The sequence below is a fragment of the Kwoniella mangroviensis genome (assembly GCF_000507465.2).
Source record: "Kwoniella mangroviensis CBS 8507 chromosome 1 map unlocalized Ctg01, whole genome shotgun sequence".
Lineage (NCBI taxonomy): Eukaryota > Fungi > Basidiomycota > Tremellomycetes > Tremellales > Cryptococcaceae > Kwoniella > Kwoniella mangrovensis.
The window spans coordinates 1351898-1373518 of NW_027062533.1; the positions used below are offsets into that span (position 1 = coordinate 1351898).

Sequence of the window (21621 nt, forward strand, 5' to 3'; positions counted from 1 at the left end):
GAGTCTTTTCTTCTCTTTTCCATAGTCGAGCCTGGGCTTGTTATTATATGCTGGTACTGTCGGACACCCCTCTCGACCAGGCGCATCTACGGATAGCCTTAATCACAATCATTGAACCGAGAATGTCTCGCCACTCAATATCACAATATTCAACCTTGTTTCTTGTCGTTCCTCTTTTCTCTATTCATTTTTGGGAACAGCGCATTGTTGTAAGCCCTTATCTCTCACTACACTGATGTTGCTTTCAACGAGAACAACAAGCGATTCCCGCCCCTCCGCCCCTTGTGTCCCTATTGTTTAATCGTTTCATATCCATCTCCCTTTGTCCTTTTTCCCCACTACAATCATTTCTTTTCATATCATTTTTTTCAACGACATACATATCTATAATACACATACATAGCTGTAACAATCAGCTGACCAAGTATTCGTTCTAATTATTAACTGCTTTCCCGTCAACCAACTTGATCTCAAATAATCACTTGTACTCCGCAATCGCACGTTCCCTCCTGAAACCACCGCACATACCCACACCACCCACCTTGACCATACATAATGGCTTTACTCGATTTGATCTCATCTATAACTCACACCAACCTCGCTGGTGTCGCTTCTTCCTCTTCGAAATCTCCTGCATCCGAACAACCACCTCAATTGGAAACTACCACTGAACCTCAACCCGAACCTGAAACCTCAACGGTCGTCACTGAACAATCTGAACCTGAAAATACACCTCAACCCGAATCTAAATCTACTCCTACCGAACCCGAATCCCAACCTGAACCTCCTGTGGTGGTCATCGAATCGGAACCCGTTCCAACAATTGAAACTGAACCTCTACCTGAACCCGTAACGGAACCTGTGGCTGAAAACGAGCAGGTCCCTGCTGCCGCTGAGGCCCCCGCCGCTGAGACTGTCCCTACCCCAGAGGAAGTCAAGGAGACTCTCAAATCCGATGCTCCTCCTGTCGAAGAAGTTGCTGCTACTTCTGTCGTCGAACCTCTCAAAGATGACGTGAGTACTCTGTGCCTTCTGCCTTGTTAATATCGTAACATGACCTTGAATCTGACGATTATTCATTCAGGTTAACAAGCAACCTACCGTAACTCACGCTGAAGCCGGTACCTCCCACACCGAAGCTGACGCTGCGACCAAAGCCGACGGTAGTCAAGCTGATAAACCAGCCGAAACCGTCGAGACCGCTGCTACCACCGAGGAAGCTGCGAAACCTGCTGAAACCAAGGAAGAGAAGAAAGAGGAGAAGAAGTCCGCTGCCAAGGTAGGTGATCAATGCTTTGATTTTGGGAGTAATTCTAACTGATACCCCTGATATCACAGGAAAAGGTTGAAAAGACCAAAGCTGAAGGTAAAGGTTTCTTCGCCAAATTATTTGGTAACAAGGACAAATCTCCCAAGAAGGAGAAAAAGAAGACCCCTAAGGTGAGTTCAGTCTCGAATGTATGTTCATATAATGCTGATGGTAGTGCACAGACTGAGAAAGCCGACCCAGTTGCCGAAGCTGTTCCTGCTGCTGAAGCTCCTGCCCCTGTCGCCGAGTCATCCGAGACCGCCGCTGCTGCTCCTGCTGTCGAGGTCACTCCCGCTCCTGCTGCCACCGAGGCTCCTGCTCCTGTAGCTGAAGCCGTTCCAATCGCCGCCGAGCCGGTTGCTGAGGCTCCTAAAGAAACGTGAGTGCTGATTGGTAGTTATGCAAAGCTTGAGCTAATATCCTTGTAGTGAGGCTCCTGTTGCCGCTGCCACCGAGACCCCTGCTGCTGCCACTGAGGAAGCTCCCAAGGAGACCAAAGAAGAGGTGAGTCCAAATCGGTGACGTCAACAGGCTAGAAATATTAGGCTGAGTATGGTATCTTAGGCCCACAAACCCAACCTCAAAGCTCACCGACGTCTTTCCGCCCGAATCGGTGACATCTTCAAGATCAAGAAAACTCACGGACCTCCTTCTCCCAAAGAAGAGACTCCTAAAGAAGATACCGCCAAGCCTGCTGAGGGTGAGACCGCTGCTGCTGCTCCTGTTTCCGAAGAGGCTCCCCAACTCGAGAAGCCAGTCTCCACTGAGCCCTTAAAGCTTGAAGAGGAGGTGAGTTGTTGGTGTATATTATCTGTGGAAGATCACTCGCTGATGCCGAATATTGGTTGCTGTGTACAGCCTAAACCTAGTGGTACAACACCTGCTGCTCCTGTCGTTTCTGCTGCCGCTTAGAATTCTTTTTCTTTCGTTTCGATTGCGGTCTCCGTCTGGTTTGATTGGATTTGATTAGATTAACGTTGATATGCTCTATTCTCTTGTTTATATATATACACTTATTAATTGATATATCTTATGTCGTCTCTTGTCACGATCAATTATATCCCAAATCCACTAATTTACTGATATACAGTATTCACCACCTTCGATGTGTATAAACGATTTTATTTGATCTTTTTGACCCGGTAGCGTCTCTTGTCTTGTGACCTGAGATCGATCTGATTGACACCTTGATTCCGTACTCGATTGGATGATACTAGTCTCCTGTAGCCGCGCATGGTAGCATGAAGCATGGGTCACTTCTCGAGACTGGCTAGGTACATGCACAATGGATAGATGGGTCGATGCATGATTTTCATGATTGACTTGACTACGGGGTTGAGATGTGTTGAGCGGTGATCGACGTACCGTGGGAAAGTAAGCGAGTGAGGGAGGATTTGTTGACAAGATTCAACATTTTATCCTTCTTTTCGGTCGTTCACTGTTATAGAGAATATCTTGATGAGATACAAGTCTTAACACTAAGAGGTGCATACTTTGTTGCAGGTTCAAGTGACAAATCCAATCAGTCCGTCGAAGAAAAGCACGACATTGCCATACGACATGGCGAAATCACGATTCGAATATGTTAGGAATTACGAACTACCTGATCCGCTCATGCCTGGGACGTTCATAGTGGTCAGGATAGATGGAAGGGGGTTTCACAAGTGAGTGATGTGTCTGGTTTGCATAAGTGGGATATGGTCCTGGTCGTACTGGTGCTTCACAATCTATATCACCAGATTGTCAAATCACGCCAAACCTCTATAACATAAATAGACATATATATATATATATACATATATATATATTTATTTGATGATGGCATGCGTTCGCTCACTCTGCAAAGCTTGCTGATCAATTAAATGCCGATCGCAGATTCTCAGATACCCATCTTTTCGAAAAACCAAATGATAAAAGAGCGTTGGATCTTATGGACCAAGCCGCTAGGACGGTGTTGGATGAATATAAAGATGTGATTATGGCTTTTGGAGAGAGTGATGAGTACAGGTGAGTCGAGTCATCCAACAGATTGACAACCTGTCATATTATGTAAAATGTAGCATTTTTGTGTAAAATGAAGGGGGACACCAAATCTCATTTTTGATCATCTATCGATTAGAGGTATTTCAAGCATGCTGATACTTGATGTCTATGATGATAGTTTCTTGTTGAAGAAGAATACGAAATTGTATAACAGACGTCGGAGGTATGTGATGTGATAATCTTATTTATCTTCGTCATCCAGCCAATACCCATATCCTTGCCTATCTGCCGTCTCTTCTCGTTGATCACAAACACTGACAATGTGAGTTTACTACAGTAAAATATCATCATCCATCGTATCTCTATTCACCTCCGCATACGTTTTTCACTGGCTCACATACTTTCCCGACAACCCCCTGAGGTACCCACCAAGTTTTGATAGTAGAGTGGTCGTGTATCCTGGTGAGAAGGAGATAAGGGATTATTTCGCTTGGAGGCAGGCTGATAGTGAGTTGGGTTTCTCTTACGCATCCAGGTTGTGGTGATCGAGCCGAGAGGGTAAAAAGAGACTTTATGATGAGAGGGATCAGCATTCAAAAATCAGGAGCGACCATCACATCAACTGTAAATGTGACTTTTCTAATTTATCTGATTTTCTCCTCATTCCAGCTCATATAAATAACTTGTACAATACCGCCTTTTGGGCATTGGTGAAAGATGGTCAGTCGACTACAGAGGCTAATAAGACCTTGCAGGTGAGTGTGAACCCAGTCTACTACTATCTGAGATTGGTACTCTACCTTCACGCAGGAGAATATCTTGCACTGACTTATCATGATTTTTGTCGGGTAATTGGACACCCAGGGGACGGACTCGAAAGATAAGAACGAACTTTTATTTTCGAAATACGGTATAAACTATAACAACCTTCCTGAACAGTATAGGAAAGGAAGTATATGTGTGAGAAGGCCTGCAACTCTGGTTGATGATCGACAGCCTCAGCAACAGATCGAAGAGTCTATAACAGCTGGTGTATCGAACGTATCAATCGACGATCCTGCAGTTGGTTCAGTAGAAGATGATAGTGTCTCACAAACCAGAATCAATGGGGTTATACGGAAAGAGAAGAAAATCAAGAAAGCTAAACCTTACGAAGGTATTGATGGAGAGATAGTGGTTTTACATGAAGATATAATCAGAGATGGATTCTGGAAGGAGAGACCATGGTTATTGCAGTGATAATATATAGTATGACAAGTATGATGGCCGTACCATACATTGCTCTGCATATTCTGTCATATATGTATCATAGGGATGGTCTGTATATATGCATGTGTAACCTATGGACAGATCAGGCCAATAGGCGTGCGCCAATCCTATTGGTAGGCACGTGAACTGTCGCTTCGGGACCAGATCCGAGTCCGAAGTAGATCGAGTGATATGACAGGAGTGTAAATGTTGTTAACAGCATTTGGACATCTGACAGTACCTCGGAAGATCAGCTTCTGCATTAACCAGCTTGACTCCTTCAGCCCCTTCCGGTCGTTCCTTTGCAGCTAGCCATATTAATCTCTACGCCATCTACGTGCACTCGAACACCTTTTTCAGCGAACGCTTCCAGATACATCGCCTTCTTCGGTCTTCTGGTCAACGTAAAAAGGATTTCTGAAAAAGCAACTACGTGGTTTTTTGTTTATATCAGCTTTATAACATATTTCATAGCATCATCAATAGGTCCCTTAACTCCTTGACAGACTCAAAATGTCCTCCTCATCACCTCAAGCTGCTCTAGCTACACCCACGAAGCCTGCTCCCGTGGCCGTACCGACCCCAACCAAGCCCGTTCAGGCTCCTCTGACATTAGCGGAAAGTTTCTTATGTGGTGGATTGGCAGGATGCGGAGCGGTGACTATATGTGAGTGTAGTCTGCTGCTTGCGGTCTGAAACTCAAGAAAGAAGGTGTTATGATCTCGATGAAAAATCTTCTTCTTAAACGGATGGAGGATGTATTTTGTTTGATATTGATCGCACTGCCATAAAGAAATAATGTTGAGGGGGTAGCTGACTTGCTTGGATATATAACTAGCCAACATTCCAGAAACGATGAAAACCCGATTACAGCTCCAAGGTGAATTACAGCGGCATAATCCCGGTGCCCCTAGGGTATATAACAATGTGTTTGATGTGTTTGTCAAGACGTGGAGGAACGAGGGTATAAGAGGTTTGCAGAGAGGTTTGGTACCTGCTGTGAGTCATTCGCTTCTTTACCTTGACAGGCATAGGATGCTGATGGTTATGTCTTCCATTTTTAAGTACGGATATCAAGTGAGTTACGATCTTGATTTGATGGAAAATATGGGTTGAGAAATTGATGAAGATCAATCGTACAGATCCTGCTTAATGGCTCGAGATTAGGATTTTACGAGCCTGTTAGACGGACATTCAATAGAGCGATAGGAAGGAAACCTACCGAGGGAGTTGTCACTACCGCCATAGCAGCAGGTGCAGTCACAGGGTGTATAGGAGGTGAGTGAACCGTACATAAACCCTCGTTATAGCCCACAGCTCCCTGTCGCTATACAGAGCTTACCGGGGAATGGTCTTACTGTAGATGTTCTATGCTGTAAAGGATAATTTGCTGATGTTGATTCTCGCTCGACTTCAGCTGCACTTGGATCCCCCCTTTTCTTAGTCAAAGCTCGTATTCAAGCTTACTCGCCTGCTCTACCGGTCGGTGCCCAGCATTATTACAAGGGCTCCTACGATGCTTTGAGTACGATAGTGAAATCAGATGGTATTTTGGGATTATGGAGAGGTGTAAATACTGCTATTTTGAGGACTGCTATGGTGGGTTGAGATGATCTATCGCTATTTCGGAATAAAAGAAGAGAAGACAGTTCAAATGTCTCTCAGCATATAAAGGACTATTCGGGTTTCGAGCTGATCTTTTCGCAAACAGGGATCATCCGTACAATTACCTTCGTACAATTTGGGAAAACATTACTTGACTAAATGGGGTATGAAAGACGATTCGTTCTGGACTTTCTTCTTGGCCAGTTCGCTTTCAGGTGTTTGTGTCTGTATAATGATGCAGTGAGTTTGGGTCTACTCCGCTAAGCGTCAAGTGGATGTGAGAGAACCATAGCTGATTGTTTGCGGGATGTAAATTCATAGACCTGCTGATACGGTGAGTTGACACCTGGCTTTGAAGTGCAAAATGTAAACAGGATGAAATACCTAACTAATTGATCTGGAATCAGGCTTTAACGAGAATGTATAATCGTGAGCTTACTTCTGTTTCAATAAGGATATAATCCTTTACGCCTCGACCCGTGTCTATTTTGGGGTAATGCTGACAGTCTATTCGTTTGAGTAGAAAACACAATCAAAGATCCTATAACAGGTAAAGTCAGAGGAGCATTATATCAATCGCCAATAGATTGTTTATGGAAGACTTTCAAGGCGGAAGGTATTGCAGGATGGTATAAAGGTGAGCCAACAATTGATATTACATCAAATTCATCCATTCATTCATTCATCCATTCGTGCGGGAAAATGGCCATTCGATGCTTGCATCATACGGTATTGGGGATTCATATTTGAATGTCAATTGACAAATTACATGTTTTCACTCTGTGCAGGTACGACGGCTCATTTCCTGAGGATCACACCTCACACGATATGTACTTTAGTGTTCAATGAGGTGAGTTCGATGGAAGTCCATGAACTCGATAGTGCACAACAACGAGAGTGAGAGTGCCATGGCTGATTCATTGATGGGGATAGTTGATTATGGCTCAATACAAGAAAATCAGGAATTAGTAATAAAAGGGTCGAAGAAACAGGTCAGAGCGGAATGGATACGAATGAGAGTATACATCTAGATGCTTCCTGTGATTGAGGGTTCTTGAGAGGAGAAGAGAAGAAGGACAATCAACAAACATTTGTTGGTCTATCGAGGAGTAATGCTTCGGTGATTCATAGCTAGGTGATCGCAATTAAGGCTTTGTACTATACAGAAATGGATCAGGGAAGGAAATCAATCAACAACGGAAAAAACAAAAGAGTATCATCGCCATCATTATGCATATTCATTCTTAGCATTCCTATTCGCAAAGTGGGCAGTACACAGATTACGGTGATTGTGAATGAGCAAAAGAAGTATGTATAACTAAGTTACGAATTGCAAGTGACCATCTGATCATATCCACATTCCCAAGCCTTAACTTCTTGTCCTCGCACTTTCCTCCTTTATCCTCTTCTTCACCACTGCTGATCGGTCTTGATCTTGAAACGTATACACAAAGTCGGATCAAGCTATCGCTCAACTTTTCGTCTCTGTGTATTAACAAGGTCGATATCGATCAATGTGTTATTATGTTCGATATCAATTGATCAAAATCGATTGAGCAGATTGGTCGAATTTGACGTATCGGTCCAAAACATCTCTCTTATTTCCTAGGCTAGACCGACTAAAATTCTGTCATTCCAGCTTGACTCGGCGCAACACTCAATGTATCATCCTCCCCATCCCCTCCCTTATACCCATAGGCATACATCGACGCACTGGCAGCCTCGCTCGTGAAACTACCTCTTCTCTTGCCTCCTCCCAGTCTATCAAATTGAGAATATCCGATTCCACCAATACCGGGTGTCAAGTTTCCCTTGGAGTTGCGATTGGATGGTAAACCTAATCCAGAATCGGTAGGTTGCTGAGAGATCACTGAGGATGCATAACCCGTATATGTCTTGGGTTTAGATCCACCAGGTGGGAATAGGGGGAATGCGGAGTTGGTGATGGCTTGGGAGATGACTGATTGAGCGTCGGATGGGACGAATGACATTGTATTGTGAGTTCGATAGTACGATGGATCGAATCGGCCAGCAGCTGGGCCAGGTACTCTTCCGACATCTAAAGATGCAAAGGATATTCGTTAGCTTTCGACTATTTATCTGTGTTGGTGAGGATCGAGAAGAGGGTGAGCAGTCGGGTTATCACAACTCACTCTTGTCCATGTATTCTCCAGCGGGACTCTCTCGTCTCTTAAAAGGATCCATAGCTGCTGCTAGAGATTTTTTGGGTCTCGAGAATTGGATCATACTGGGTTGAAGATTACTCAACGGTCCTTCAACAAAACATGATTTCTCTTTGTAATGGGTAAGGAGGTATAGCCACAGTGGATGCTATAAGGTTGTGGATCGCAAAGTCAGCGTAAGCTGGAATCGTAGGATGCCTTATTATATATGATGACTTACCTTGCTCAATACCTTTGAATTACCCAGAATGACCACACCATACTTGGCTCTAGTCAAAGCGACGTTCAATCGTCTAGGATCGTTCAAGAAACCAATACCTTGATGCTCGTTTGATCTAACACAACTGAGAATTATATAATCCTTCTCTCTACCTTGGAAAGCATCAACCGAAGCAACCTCCACTTCCTTGTATAGATCCTTCTTGAGACTTCCATGCAATTGCATATAAGCTGCGATGTACGATCTTTGACCTTCGTAGGGTGTGATAACACCAATCTGAGAAGGGAGTACACCCGACTTGAAGAATTTGGTGACCATCTTCTCTACATTGGAGGCCTCAGTCCTGTTTAGGAAGGACGTTCCACTGGATGAGATTTCTTCTGTACCAAGATTTTGATGGAAGAACATTGGCGTATCGCTGACAGGCCAAGGGAAATCAACGTTCTTTCGAAGCCGTTCAGGTGCAGTGACACCGTTCTGTAAAGTACCTTCATAGAACATGTTGGATGGGAACTCGGATAAGCAAGGGTGCATTCGATACTGGACTTGAAGTCGGATTGGTCGATTACCCAAGATGACAAGTCTTTCGAATAAAGATTGAGATAAACCAGCCCTGGCAGCTTTCTTGTTCATGATTACTGGACCCAATTGTTGATGGTCACCTACGAGGACAGCTTGTTTGCATCCCATGACAAGAGGGATCATACATTCTATACGATCGAAGTCAGCTTGTCCTTTTTGCACACGAAGGTTGAAAGAATAGCTCACCTGGTTCAGCTGATTGGGTAGCCTCATCGATCAAAACGGTCCTGAACTTGAATTTGCTTAAACGTTGATCACCGGCCCCGACACAGGTAGTACAGATGACATCCGCCGCATTCAGAATATCCTTCTCGCACGCTCTGACCAAACTCTTATATTTCCTTTCATCACTCTGACTCAATTCACCTTGATCGTTTCTAAGTTGGATGAGTTTCTGAAGTTCGGGATGAGTATCGGCATTGTTTACTTGATTGTGGAGCGAAAGGAAGTCCACATTTGATCCTAGAGCTTCTCGAGACTTGGCCGCAAGTCGTACCACCTTCAATCCAGTTTGGTGAATCTTCTCACACAAGTGATCGACAGCTACGTTGGAAGGGGCACAGACCAAGACTTGACCAGGATTCATCTTGGCTAGATGGTACACGATAGATGCTGAAGTTACCGTTTTACCAGTACCAGGAGGACCTTGAATCAAACTGAGAGGTTTTTGTAAAACCGCCTTAACAGCAGCCATCTGGGAGTGATTCAGCTCGGGCAAATTGGGTGCTGAGAACCTTTTGGGCATTTGAGTACGTAGAACTTGAGGTTCGAGCTCGTGTCCGAGGAGTTTGTGATACTACATGACTTAGTAAGCTTGATCCCAACACAAGTATATATAAGCTTACGATATATCCGCTGACACTCTTCTCGTCGATCGCAAATGTCTTCATGGCCGCTTGCATCCTATCAAAACTTGTAGCTTTCCAGACAAAATCCACCGAGAAGCCATGGGTACAATCGGAAGGTACGCCATCGTTTCGTCTCAATTCCAGGCAAATCTCGTCAGAGACGTCTGCATATCAATGATAATCAGCTCAACAGGCTTTGTGTATCGATACGTGCCCATGAGCTAGACTCACTGTTAGGGATCTTGATGACACTTCCAATGCCTTCCCAGCCTTCACTACTACCTCCACCCCACCCTTTCGAGTTGAACGCCTGCATCCCCTTGATACCAGCTGAAGTTGTCCCAACGAACTTCAATCTCAGCTCATCTCCTACAGCCAATCTAACTTCTCCTGATTCCAACTTTGGCATACAGAACCATGCTAATCTCTTTTGGTTCAAACCCATATCCCATCGTATAGTAATATCATTCTCGGTTTGCGATTCTTTCATTCGCTTGTCGTAATCTGCTTCTATCTTTACCAGAGGTCCAAAAATATTTTGGTACTGATAAGCATCCTCGTACCTATGTAATCTCCGTTAGCTGATGATAATTTCAGGTCCGTCACACCCAATCGCTTCAGCTCACCTTAACAAGATGGGTTGCATTTCCTCTTCACCGGATTGAGCTTCTGCATCCTCTAATCTAGCATCGGGATTATCTCTCCATAATTCCTCCAATTTGGCGATTTGGGCCAAAGATATTTGCCTCGCTCGTAGTTGTTCAGCTTCAGATGGTATCTTGACCAACCAAGATAAGAATTGTCGGTCGTCAATGATAGCTGACCATTGAGATGTATCCCAGTTGATATCTCTTGAATTGGTCAATGCGGCACAGGGTTGTCTGCGAAATATAAACCGATCAATGAGTTGCACTAAATCCTTGGATGTCTGAGTTAACTCACCGACAGAGAAGTACAACGACTGTATCACTTTTGGCGGGAATGAAACCTAACATGAATACGTTTTTACTTCCACAATTGTAACCTATGAGAATGAGATAAGCTACTGTCTACATGACATTACAAGGCCTGTCGTTAGCTTACATTCTGGTACTGTATCTCCCAAAGCGCTCTCCTTGTGCAATACTACTTCCTTATGTTTGGCTTTGACCAGGTGATTGACAATATGCGATGCGGAGGTGTTTCCTCGAGAATTGCAAAACCATTTATTGCAGTGCATGCACTATTGTCGACGTAACACATAAGCGGCATCGCTCTTCTGAACACAGATGAACACATAGCTCACCTTTACCACACATTGGGGATTATGTATACCACAGTAACTAAGATAAGCCCAATCAAACGATTGATCAGCTTCGATCCACCTTTTCTCAAATTGCATCAGAAAGTTTGAGACAGATACTCACGCGCAAGCATGTTCAACTCCAGCGCCCAACATCTCCCTCTCCCTCTCATCAAATTCATCATCCCCGTATCTCAGCCCATTCGAAGGATCTGAAATCCCCAAATCATTGAACTGACTGGTGAAATCGCCGTTTATGGTTGAAGGAGCATGATGATGATGATTGTGGTTTGAGCTTCCATTGATCACTGAGTTGGGTACAGCTGAATAGACTGATGTAAGATCATCATCTTGTGGGCCGTACTATACATCACGTATACCGAGTCATCTATATCAGTGATCGTTTCCTGGCATTGAGATGTTCGAGATACGGTGGCAAGGAAAGAATGTTGAAATCGTATCAGATCGGTAAGCGAAGGAAGGACCTACCTGTGAAGCACCCTCGAAATTCGAGAATTCCATGTTGACTTGTGCAACTTATTTCTACAGTTATATAGATCTCGGACAGAAATGATAGCTTGGGTATATAGAAAGACAAACGCACCTTCAATTTGAGAAAGATATGAGGTCGATGGATCTTCCTTTTATTTCAGCTGCAACCACACCAAAAAGGTGAGAAACGATGAAACATGCAACAAGTGGCGATGTCCGCTTTCCGCTCCCAACCAGGGCGGACCCTCATGTCTAGAGAACAGCATAGGCGAAGGTGTCCAATTGACTTGCTGCTGTGTCTATGCTGTCCTCGTTCGCTGTTCTATGCTGACACCTTCATCTTTCGAGAACATCATAAATCCCCTGTTCAGGCGCAATTCGCATATCACTCGATTGAACGGGTATGGTGAGAATGTTCAGTGCTGTTCTGTCGTTTAGTGATAACTTGAAGAGTACCTGCTCTCTTGTGAATTAACGCATTCTTGGAGATAAATGTGAATGATGAATGTACAGTATACATCATGCTTCAATACTTTGCTTTACTAAAATACTACAATAAACACCTTTACATCAAAGGTTCGCTTTACAACTAATTTGATATCTGTAGCTTAAGAATTGTTTGTATCTGATTTATGATTTGACCTTTTTTTTCCAGGTTTATGATATTGATTGTATATGTAATGATAGGATTTCACTGTCTCGACCGGAAAGAGTAGTGAAGTGTAGTGTGAGTAGTACACGGGACTGGGGGGAATGATCATAGTGGATCGTGATCATCTTCGAAAGCATTTACCAGATCTGCATCTCATCGCAATATCTTCATTCAGCAACAGTATGCAATCCTTTCCCCATTTGGTGAAGTCTCATTTAGCATATTCCTTCTTCAGCCTCTCTCTTCTTATCTCCCATTTCCTCCTTTCCTCCTCTTCCTCATCCATCAAACCCAGTACCAACTCCTGCGGTCCATCATCTTCAATCGCCTTGTTATACTCCTCTTCCCAACCCGTATTCCACTCCTCGTCAAAATCGTGTTCGGCATCCGCATCGCTCGTCTCGGTAGTAGGCAACAAATCCGAAGACGGTGATTCTTGAGAATCTTTGGAAGATGATAAATCCGGATTGAGAATTGATATAGAATCTTCATCTTCGAAACTCAGACCCAAACCCTCCTTCCTAGCCTTCTCTCTACGCTGAGATTGATGTTTATGTTTGATATATTGCGATTGAGCTTTGACATATTCCCTTTTCATCCTGTCAACACCAGCCGTGACTGATCTGATTGGGATCCTAGTGGTAGTCGTCCATCTTCCAGTTTGCATTGGCGATCCGTTGGGTAGGCCAGGTAATTGAGTTGAGGGTCTTTCCTCGATGATGGAATGTAAAGCAGATAACAGCGGTTCGTCGAACGGTTTGACATGTTCAGGCAAGGGAGAGAATGCTTCGACTTCTTTTCTGAACAACAGCTTATGTTGCCTCGCCTCAATATCCATTATGGATAAAGGGGAATAATCATCGATGGGTTTAGCAGAAAACAATTCGATCTGTCGTGACAGATAGATCGACGCAGGGAGAATAGATGGGTTAACACAATGGGTTCGTATTTCAGCTCGTGCCAAACTCCTGATGACATATTTTATCAGCGTCCTTGCATCTATTGCGGATGAAATGTACTCACTTGGTATGTACCTGACGCGGGGATTTACGCTCTGGGTCCACCCGGTCATCGAGTAGAGAAATATCCCTTTTACCTTCAGGCAAGGTCCAAGCGGCTTTCACAGCAACCTCAATCCCAAGATCACTCCCATCGCCGAACGCTCTATTTCGCATTATCTCGGTTAACGCACTCCCTCTTCTTTGAAGAGACTGTGATTCCCTTTCTGAAATCTTCGCTTGCTCGACTGTATGCACAGAGATACGAGCGAGCTCTAGGGTATTAGATGTAGGGCGGTAGATCGAGATATCCTGGCAATACAATTTCTTGTGAAGTGGATGATTTCGATTGCACGTGAAGGTGAACACTGCTGCGCCAGTTATAGGCACGGACGAGGTGGGAGATTGGGTCTGATCCTGTTGGTGAGATCGACGAGGTCGGAGTCGTGCAACGGGTACGATTACGGTCGAGAGGGGATGGAGTCGAAGAGGATTCGTAATCGTATCTGTCACATGCGTGAATGACGAAGCTGGCCCTCCAGATGGGTTGATAGGGAAAACATCTGGGTCCGAAAGTCAGCGCGGACTCGTTGAAGCGATAGGGAGTGTTTCACTCACGAACAGTGCCTTTTCCTGTTGCTACACCTATCCACTTTCTATCCTTGTCCCAACTGACTCCCTTGACAGTAGCCGCTGTATGGCCTCTTCGCAATTCGTACAAATGCCATACCTGGCCTTTCACTTCTCCCAATTCAGCTTTATCGATCCCCGCAGGATGAAGTTCCAGGATATGGAATGATCTGCCATCATTTGGAGCCGCGAACAATTGCGTTCCATCAGGTGAAAAAGACAGGTGATTGATGGGATGTGGGCGGTTGTTCGACGACCGTCTGATACCGGATTGATGAGGAGAAGTTGTATCGATGGGTAAGGGGGATGTCGAAGGTGGTAAACAGAAGTGAGCGATGCATTCATACTGACCGACGCGTGTTGGTGAATGACAGTCTGAGATACTCGATTTCGAACGCCGAGAGGTCGAAAGCGACCTTCTTTTGCGCCCAGCGGGACGAGCAAATATATCAACCACTTTGATCCACTCTCCTTCTGGGGCTGGCATAGCTGACGAAGATGAAGATGGAACCTTTTCCAGTGCACTCGATTCCTCGAGACTTCTACTCTCAGCTTCTCCATCGAAATCATCTGTCTCCTCATCACCTAGAGTACCGCTTGAATCAGTGGGAGCGCTTTTTGCCAGGCGGGTATTTCGAGCACGATTAGCAGCCTTTGCGCCCATCTTCAATCCTGCCCAAACCCCTCTAGCTACTCCCCCTCCAATCTCTACAGCAGATGACAGTATGGCTGCTTGAGTGTCTTGAGCATTGGACGAAGAGCGCCTACGCTGCTCGGAGGGAGGCTGAAATGGTTGTAGGGTCGTCGAAGTAACGATGGAACCGAGACCAGCAGCACCAGGGGCATGAGGAGCATCCGAAGTGGCAAATGCGAGGAGGCGGCCTGACAGAGACACAGTGGGAAGGCCGGTCTCTGGGTTGAGGGCGACTTGGGTAATAGGAGAGGAAGGTAAGGGCTCGAAAGATTTGGCGGAGAATAGATGGATAGAGGGTACAGGATGGGCAACAATCTAGATGTGAAGTCATCAGTCACTGGTCGTATATGACTATATAGGATAGTACTGTCAGCAACTTACAGCTGCAATGGCTTTGTCAGAGGAGTGTACAGCCGCTGCACTTCCCGTTCCCAACTCAATTCTCCTGACTGCCAATCCTGTACGTAAATTGATAAACACTAAAGCTAATGATCCTTTGGTCGATTTCCGGCTACTTGGGGAGAGAACGGTCATGGCCACCAGCGGTTCATCTTCTGCACCATTTTTCAGCATGACCATACTCAGGACCTGTTCAATCCCTCCAGAAGATGCGATCGTTACACCTTCCACACTTGACTTTTTCGCGTTCTTATCATATTTGATAGTAGGAATAGATAAGATCTCCTCTGGTGCGCGGAAAGTTTCCGTTATATGGGGGTCATCCGGAATATGGTTGTTGTAGATGGTGAAGACCTGGAGGATATGTGCTTTGGAAGTTACTAGTAGTAGTGGGCTGCTCAACTGCATTAGCGGATCCGCAATTATGATATAAAGGGCATAGCTCACCTTATACCTCTGCCACCACCTAGATCACCCTCCTGCCAAACCGCTTTGATCCCATCACCAATGATATTACGAGTTTTTGACGGCGAAGTCGGCACTTCCGCTAGTGGCTTGACCGGTGAAGTGGGTAGGAAACCTTTCAAAGATGTCATACCTGTCAAAGAGGGAAGATGGGACATGATCGGACTGAGTATAGAGGTTGAGGTATCACTAAAAGTGGAAACAAGGTGATGAGCACGTGTGATAATAATAATGCAGAATGATCTGATAGTGATATCTCACTTCAAATCAATTGCTATAGTCGATGAAGAGAAGATCAGCGTGATAGACAATTGCCAATGATTGAGGTGATTACGCACGGATTCCTTGTCTCCTCCTTGCCCGTCTTCTACCACCCCTACCTGTGTCGGAAAGATGTCGGTCAAGGTCGACATGGTCCGAGTTAGGCATGGGGTGTGGTTGAAGATGACAGAGTTGTATAGGTAAGTTTGACTAGCAAACTGTATGTTTACTCTACTATCTAAAGTGATGATGTGTCGGCGATGGGATTGGGATGTATCGATTGATAAGCACATATGGGTAAATATAGTGGTAAAGGGTGATAATCATTAACAAAGGTATGGAAGGCAAAGAGATTGAATCAGCTGTCGACAGTCGATAGTCTAATATCCGAGATGGGGCACTCACACGTTTACCGTATACGTATGCGGAGATAATGATAAAAGGAAATAACGATGATGCAGTGGGGGTGATAAGATGATGAAAGAAGAAGAATGTCTATATGTAGTCGTGACAGACCACTTGATTTTGCTCTACAGCTACTCTGCTCGTATCTCACTTTCCTGAGCTTTGACTTGGACTTGCGTGGTGGGTGGCAATCGTGTTACTCGTAGATATGGGACAGTAAGTGACCAGGGACGCGTGATTATCGGTCCCGGGATTAGATGTGTGTAGTGTATGTTTATGTGTGTGGATGCGGAATGACGACTCTTGTTGAGACTGTTCTTGGGGACGGTGATGATTGCTAATGTGACCAACTCTATGCTTTACAATTGTGATTACTGGACGATACTCGTAGTTACTCTGTTAGGATGAGGACTGGAGGGCTGATAAGGGGTGTACATGAATGACAACAAGATCAACAACAACACGGCCAAGTCGCGGGTCACAGCCCGATGTTACAAGATTACTGGATCGAGTCACAGGTTGCACAGTACTCATGACATTTACCTGATGACGATGATCTTACATAACAGTCTTAAACAGGCAACTCATCCACGTGCTGGACATGTGGTTCCGGCTATATCCCGAGTACCGAGTGAAAGGGTGGGTGTGGGTTGTGCGTTCAAAGGAATGAGAGATGAGTGATGGGTGATGAGTGATGAGCACAGACCATCAAGTGTGTTCGTTCCGTTGACTAGCTTTCTTTCTTTACCCCTTGGGATGACCTTGGAATATGAAGGAAAACTGCTACTGGGAACTGTTTTCATCTCGTGCATCTCCATCTGTAATCTCTTAATCTCTTCGAATGAACCTCGCTTGCCATACAGTAAAGGCAGAATAACATGACTCGCTCTTCGTACTGACTATCTCGACCAAATAATCAGATAGAAAGCTGATCTATCAATCAAACATCAGGGATCAGAAAACACGAGAAAATCGATAGATCAAGTTTGAGGAAACATACTCAAAAGTTCGCAATAGGAGCTATATATGGGTATTTTCTACATCTTATCAGGTTCCACCACAACACCGTTCTATCGTTCACCCGGCAAATGTCAATAGGAAGGTGACATACCACGTCCCCAGACAGGTGAGATGACACGATAATCACATGGGTAGAATCACGAGCTGACGAGATGAAACTCGCATAGTCTGAAAGCATCAAGAAATCAAAATGTTGTCGATAACAGAGGAGTACGAGATAATCGATTGTACGCAACCCCAAAAGGTCGAACCCTCTCAACACCTCTCACTGCCCAATAGAGTACATAGAGCAGGATCGATCCTCGACGACCCCACATTCCTTCGTTTCTCCCAATACTCACAACCGTTAAAGTCACCTGCGTTTCAATCAGTTCCAGTTCCGAAAGTCATCCCTCCATTTCCTTTTGGTGCAGCTCATGCCGCCATAGTCGAAGGGATAGATGAAGGGATTTGGAGGGCCGTCAATAAAGCCAGGAAGGAAGAGCGAAGGGAAGAAAAGAGGATGACCAAGAGGCAAAAGAGGGAAGAAGGTCAAAGAGAGGTGTTGAGGAGGATTAGTACTGGCTTGGAGGTGGTGTGTGTAGATGACGAGGAAGGAGAAGGAGACGAGAACGGAGAGATTCAAATGCTGGAAGTGAGTTGCTCGTACGCGTAGAGCGTGAGACTACCCTGGGAGTGATTCCCGCACACGCTGATGTTATCTATACTAGGAGGCATCATATCAGACTGGAACGACAGACGACGAGCAGATAGCTTCACCCATGACACCCTCCATCAAAGGATCATTCCCTCCCCCTTCAGCAGGACCATCATCGACGACACCAAGGTCATTTGAACCCCCTGCTCAGAATACCTTCGACGATCTACCTGCCACTCAGCCGGAAATACTTGACCCTCTCGAAGATATCTCGATTCCCATCGACACAGATCAACCTTCGTCTGAGGTACCACAGCCGCCCTCTGAACAAGATATCCATGCCTCTTTTGAGGTGACGAACAACACCACTCCTGTCGAATCTGGATATTCTACGTCAGATGTTCTATTGTCAGACCCAGCCGAAATCGAGATGACGATTGCCGAAGAAGGGAGTCAAGTCTTGGATGTACGAACGTCATGTTCATCAGAGATAATAGATTCAACATCATCCGCTATCCCTCCAGAGATGGGTACCATTCAAGAAACACAGACACGGGGATCTCTTGACACGGCAGAAGTCAAGACTGTAAATGATATCGTACGAGGTAGAAATTCGTTAACACAAGGCGCAACTTCGACCGACGCAGGTCATGTGGAACCGTCGGGCACTTCGCTATCTTCCGAGCTTTCTGACATGACCACCGCATCCGAGGTATCTCAGAGACTAGGACCAATATCCAATCATGATGAACCCGAGAAGCGAGATACCGGTTCGTCGTCTTCATTCCACACTCCATCTCCTACCCCAGCTTCTAAACGAGTCTCGACTGAACCCAATGGCCGACTCACCGATCCCGATCGTTCCTCAGCTGGTTCCATCCTCGAAACACCTACTAGACCAAGTGATGAGGAAGATATCTGCCCTTCGTCTCGATTTGAGGAAGATTACTGGGATAGCCCACTAGCTAATCTAGGTAGAGGTGTGCCGAAACCCAGTAGGAATCACATCGAAGTGCCATTCACCCCTGGCCCATTTTCATTCCCATCTTCGATGTCTCGGTTCTGCCAAAAGACAGTACCACAATACGATATGAACGGAGAATTGAACAAACCCGATATGAGAAAACCCGGATACCTACCTACACCCTCACCATCGCCTTCACCTACCAAGCTACCGAAATCGAATTTCAGAGGCCATGTCATTCCTGGTCATTCAGCGCTTGGGATAGGTAAATTCTACTAATCATCACGCACCCCGCGAAAGTCAGTTTCCGTTCATGATAATGATCCGCTCGCCAATTCTTTCTCGGTTGCCTAATTTTGGTACCACCATTCTGGCTGGTTGTTACCTTATTTCATTGTATAATTTGCACTTTGCTGTAATTAGTCAATTCTTTTTCTGTCATTATCGAATTAGCAACACATTTTGATGGAACTGCCTAGTAGAAGTTTATATATGTATATTAGCTTGTATATTATCATATCAAGTCAAAAACGTGAGATGGGATCAATTTATGGGGAAAGTCAACGATCACCGTAATGATGGATATTCACGAATCTCTGGAAAAGCGCGAGATGATAAAGTAAAATAGTGCGGTAGATGCTTCTGGGATGACTTTGTATAATATATTCATAGATGAACATGAAGTTGTGTATACACCTCCGTACCATAAACCCAAGATCATGAGTGATCTTGTGAGTCTGCTCTCAATGCGCAAGAGATATAAAGACGCGACGATATCAATGATTAGTAGCGAGTGAAGAACTGAATGAGTCGTATTGTGCAAACGAGCGATGGTTATAAATGAGAATGAACACATACAAAAGCAATGATGAGACTCTATGTAACTATATACTGAATATCTGAGTGATCTGAGTGATCGGAGAATCACTATTTTGCATGGACAAATTGTCCGTCCTACCCCTTCGATCCAATGAACATTCTACCATAAATGGATGATTTGGGGAAAGCGAATTGACCTAGAAATCGTCTGCGATGGACAATTTGACTTGTTCACCGGGTTTGAAAGGTGGTAGACCTATCGAAATTCCAAAAAGAAAACGTATCAGCATGTCTTCTCTTTCCAACTCGACTCGCAAGCATGATAGATAGATGATTATTCTTGATGTATGACTCACCAAGATAAGGACAACTCGAACACCTAAACGCATCACCCAGATAACAACTCCCACAACTACTAGTTTTCTTTGCTTCAGCTCTTTTCTCAGTTGGCCAAACGCCTTCTACACCTATCGTAGCGGTCTTAAGTATATCAGGTATATCATCATCGCCCTCTAAGAAGAAGGATTTTTGAGCTTCTCTGATTGCATTTTGAGTTTGAGCTTCTTCCTCGTCTTCCAACTCTTTTAATCCACAAGTACAATCTTTACATGCTCTTCTCCTTTTAACTTTCTTACCATCGCTCTCTGGGAATATACATTCCGGACGCTGTTTGTCCTCGGGGGTTAAAAGTGATTTACCACCGTCTTCTAATAGGGGTGAGTCTAGGGCCCATAATGCAGCTTTACGAGCTTTGTCTCCTGATCGCTTTAATGTCAATGGTCTGGCTCCTCCAGCTGCTCCTATTGAGAAAGGAGCAGGAACAGACGTGGGGGTTGGTAGAGAGGATGAAGATGGAGATGTATAGGCGATGATGGATGATGAAGGTGTAGGTAATAATGGGGTGAACGATTTGGAGGCGAGAGAAGAGTGTAAGGAAGTCAAGTCGGATTCGGTGTGAGTTGATGGAATGTGGATGAACAGTTGGGTCGAAGGTGGGATGGAAGATAGTAAGTTGGAAGGGATTGGTAGGGGTAGTATAAGGTGGATAGTGAGAGGTGGTGATGGGAGGGTAGTAGCTGTTTATATAAAATGAGAATCAGCTCAGTAATCTTGAAGTGGGGTAATTCCAATCGTAAGGAGTAGTAGGGATGACTTTCTCACCATTATCCAATATACGATCAACCATCTCTCCCTGTACGTTCCCACCTTGATTCTTCAATTGCGTCAAGACATTCTGATACTCCTCTATCCTCTCCATGGAGCCTACCACGACCTGAGTGGAGGTGGTGGTAGAGGAAGAAGCAGTGGCAAAACCGTTAACAGCGGTCATTTTGATACTGGTTTCGTTGGTGTTGGATATCTGCTATGTGTTCTTCGTTATTGAGTGTTATGATAAAAATGTTTCTGATGACTGGGAATGTACAATTGCAAAGCAGTGATAAAATATAGCGTTATGGGGTCTGATTACTAAGTGGAGGAATTGGGATATTATGACAAAAGTAGGAAGGAGCCAGACCGCAGAGCAAAAAGCTGACTCACTCAAAATAAACTCCTTCGGGTTTGCTGAGCCATCAACTGTTTACGTAACTACACAAATGATCACCATCACTCAAATTGCTTCCGCGTTATTGGTTTGGATTGGTAAGTGTGGCACATCTTGGGAGAGAGCTCTAACGACAAGAAACAGCATCGTGGGAAAGTAAGAGGAACCGACTACTCGACCGACTACTCGTATGGATCTGTTGGATCTCAAACTCATTTCCAGACTAAATCGTCGAATGACTTCATTCCCCACGATACTCGTATCATCACATCACATCACATCACATCCGTAATCTGATAAACGAAGTGAACTGCGCGACGAAGCGAATCCACGTCAACTTGCAGATTGATTCATGCATCAACGCGTTTTCAATTGATCATGG

At 44.8% G+C, this 21621-nt stretch overlaps 7 protein-coding genes across 7 annotated transcripts; 4 read left to right on the plus strand and 3 right to left on the minus strand.

Moving 5' to 3' along the window:
* Window positions 1–555: 555 nt before the first annotated feature.
* On the plus strand, window positions 556–2221 carry I203_100508 (uncharacterized protein; the record flags this gene model as incomplete). The annotated part of the gene is made up of 7 exons (XM_019150336.1): window positions 556–1014; window positions 1085–1279; window positions 1339–1440; window positions 1492–1688; window positions 1738–1813; window positions 1874–2098; window positions 2168–2221. The coding sequence occupies 7 exons, from the start codon at window positions 556–558 to the stop codon at window positions 2219–2221; spliced, it is 1308 nt and encodes a 435-aa protein (XP_019000302.1).
* A 648-nt stretch (window positions 2222–2869) lies between these two features.
* I203_100509 (uncharacterized protein) lies at window positions 2870–4531 on the plus strand (the record flags this gene model as incomplete). The annotated part of the gene is made up of 6 exons (XM_019150337.1): window positions 2870–2973; window positions 3185–3316; window positions 3471–3515; window positions 3630–3799; window positions 3962–4047; window positions 4157–4531. The coding sequence occupies 6 exons, from the start codon at window positions 2870–2872 to the stop codon at window positions 4529–4531; spliced, it is 912 nt and encodes a 303-aa protein (XP_019000303.1).
* A 522-nt stretch (window positions 4532–5053) lies between these two features.
* Window positions 5054–7114, plus strand: I203_100510 (uncharacterized protein; the record flags this gene model as incomplete). Its single annotated transcript, XM_019150338.1, has 11 exons — window positions 5054–5207; window positions 5379–5539; window positions 5606–5617; window positions 5683–5818; window positions 5958–6139; window positions 6252–6385; window positions 6467–6479; window positions 6553–6574; window positions 6669–6782; window positions 6934–6995; window positions 7079–7114. 11 exons carry the CDS (start codon window positions 5054–5056, stop codon window positions 7112–7114), a joined length of 1026 nt encoding a protein of 341 aa, XP_019000304.1.
* A 650-nt stretch (window positions 7115–7764) lies between these two features.
* I203_100511 (uncharacterized protein) lies at window positions 7765–11782 on the minus strand (the record flags this gene model as incomplete). The annotated part of the gene is made up of 12 exons (XM_065516667.1): window positions 7765–8204; window positions 8299–8476; window positions 8549–9258; window positions 9317–9926; window positions 9976–10142; window positions 10210–10541; window positions 10605–10859; window positions 10921–11002; window positions 11062–11200; window positions 11264–11300; window positions 11385–11623; window positions 11750–11782. The coding sequence occupies 12 exons, from the start codon at window positions 11780–11782 to the stop codon at window positions 7765–7767; spliced, it is 3222 nt and encodes a 1073-aa protein (XP_065373485.1).
* An 833-nt stretch (window positions 11783–12615) lies between these two features.
* On the minus strand, window positions 12616–15748 carry I203_100512 (uncharacterized protein; the record flags this gene model as incomplete). Its single annotated transcript, XM_019150340.1, has 5 exons — window positions 12616–13372; window positions 13428–13965; window positions 14021–15041; window positions 15108–15519; window positions 15573–15748. 5 exons carry the CDS (start codon window positions 15746–15748, stop codon window positions 12616–12618), a joined length of 2904 nt encoding a protein of 967 aa, XP_019000306.1.
* Window positions 15749–17466: 1718 nt separating this feature from the next.
* On the plus strand, window positions 17467–19156 carry I203_100513 (uncharacterized protein; the record flags this gene model as incomplete). The annotated part of the gene is made up of 2 exons (XM_019150341.1): window positions 17467–17910; window positions 17987–19156. The coding sequence occupies 2 exons, from the start codon at window positions 17467–17469 to the stop codon at window positions 19154–19156; spliced, it is 1614 nt and encodes a 537-aa protein (XP_019000307.1).
* A 737-nt stretch (window positions 19157–19893) lies between these two features.
* Window positions 19894–21026, minus strand: I203_100514 (Fe-S cluster assembly protein DRE2; the record flags this gene model as incomplete). Its single annotated transcript, XM_019150342.1, has 3 exons — window positions 19894–19952; window positions 20053–20772; window positions 20858–21026. The coding sequence occupies 3 exons, from the start codon at window positions 21024–21026 to the stop codon at window positions 19894–19896; spliced, it is 948 nt and encodes a 315-aa protein (XP_019000308.1).
* Between the last annotated feature and the right edge of the window lie 595 nt (window positions 21027–21621).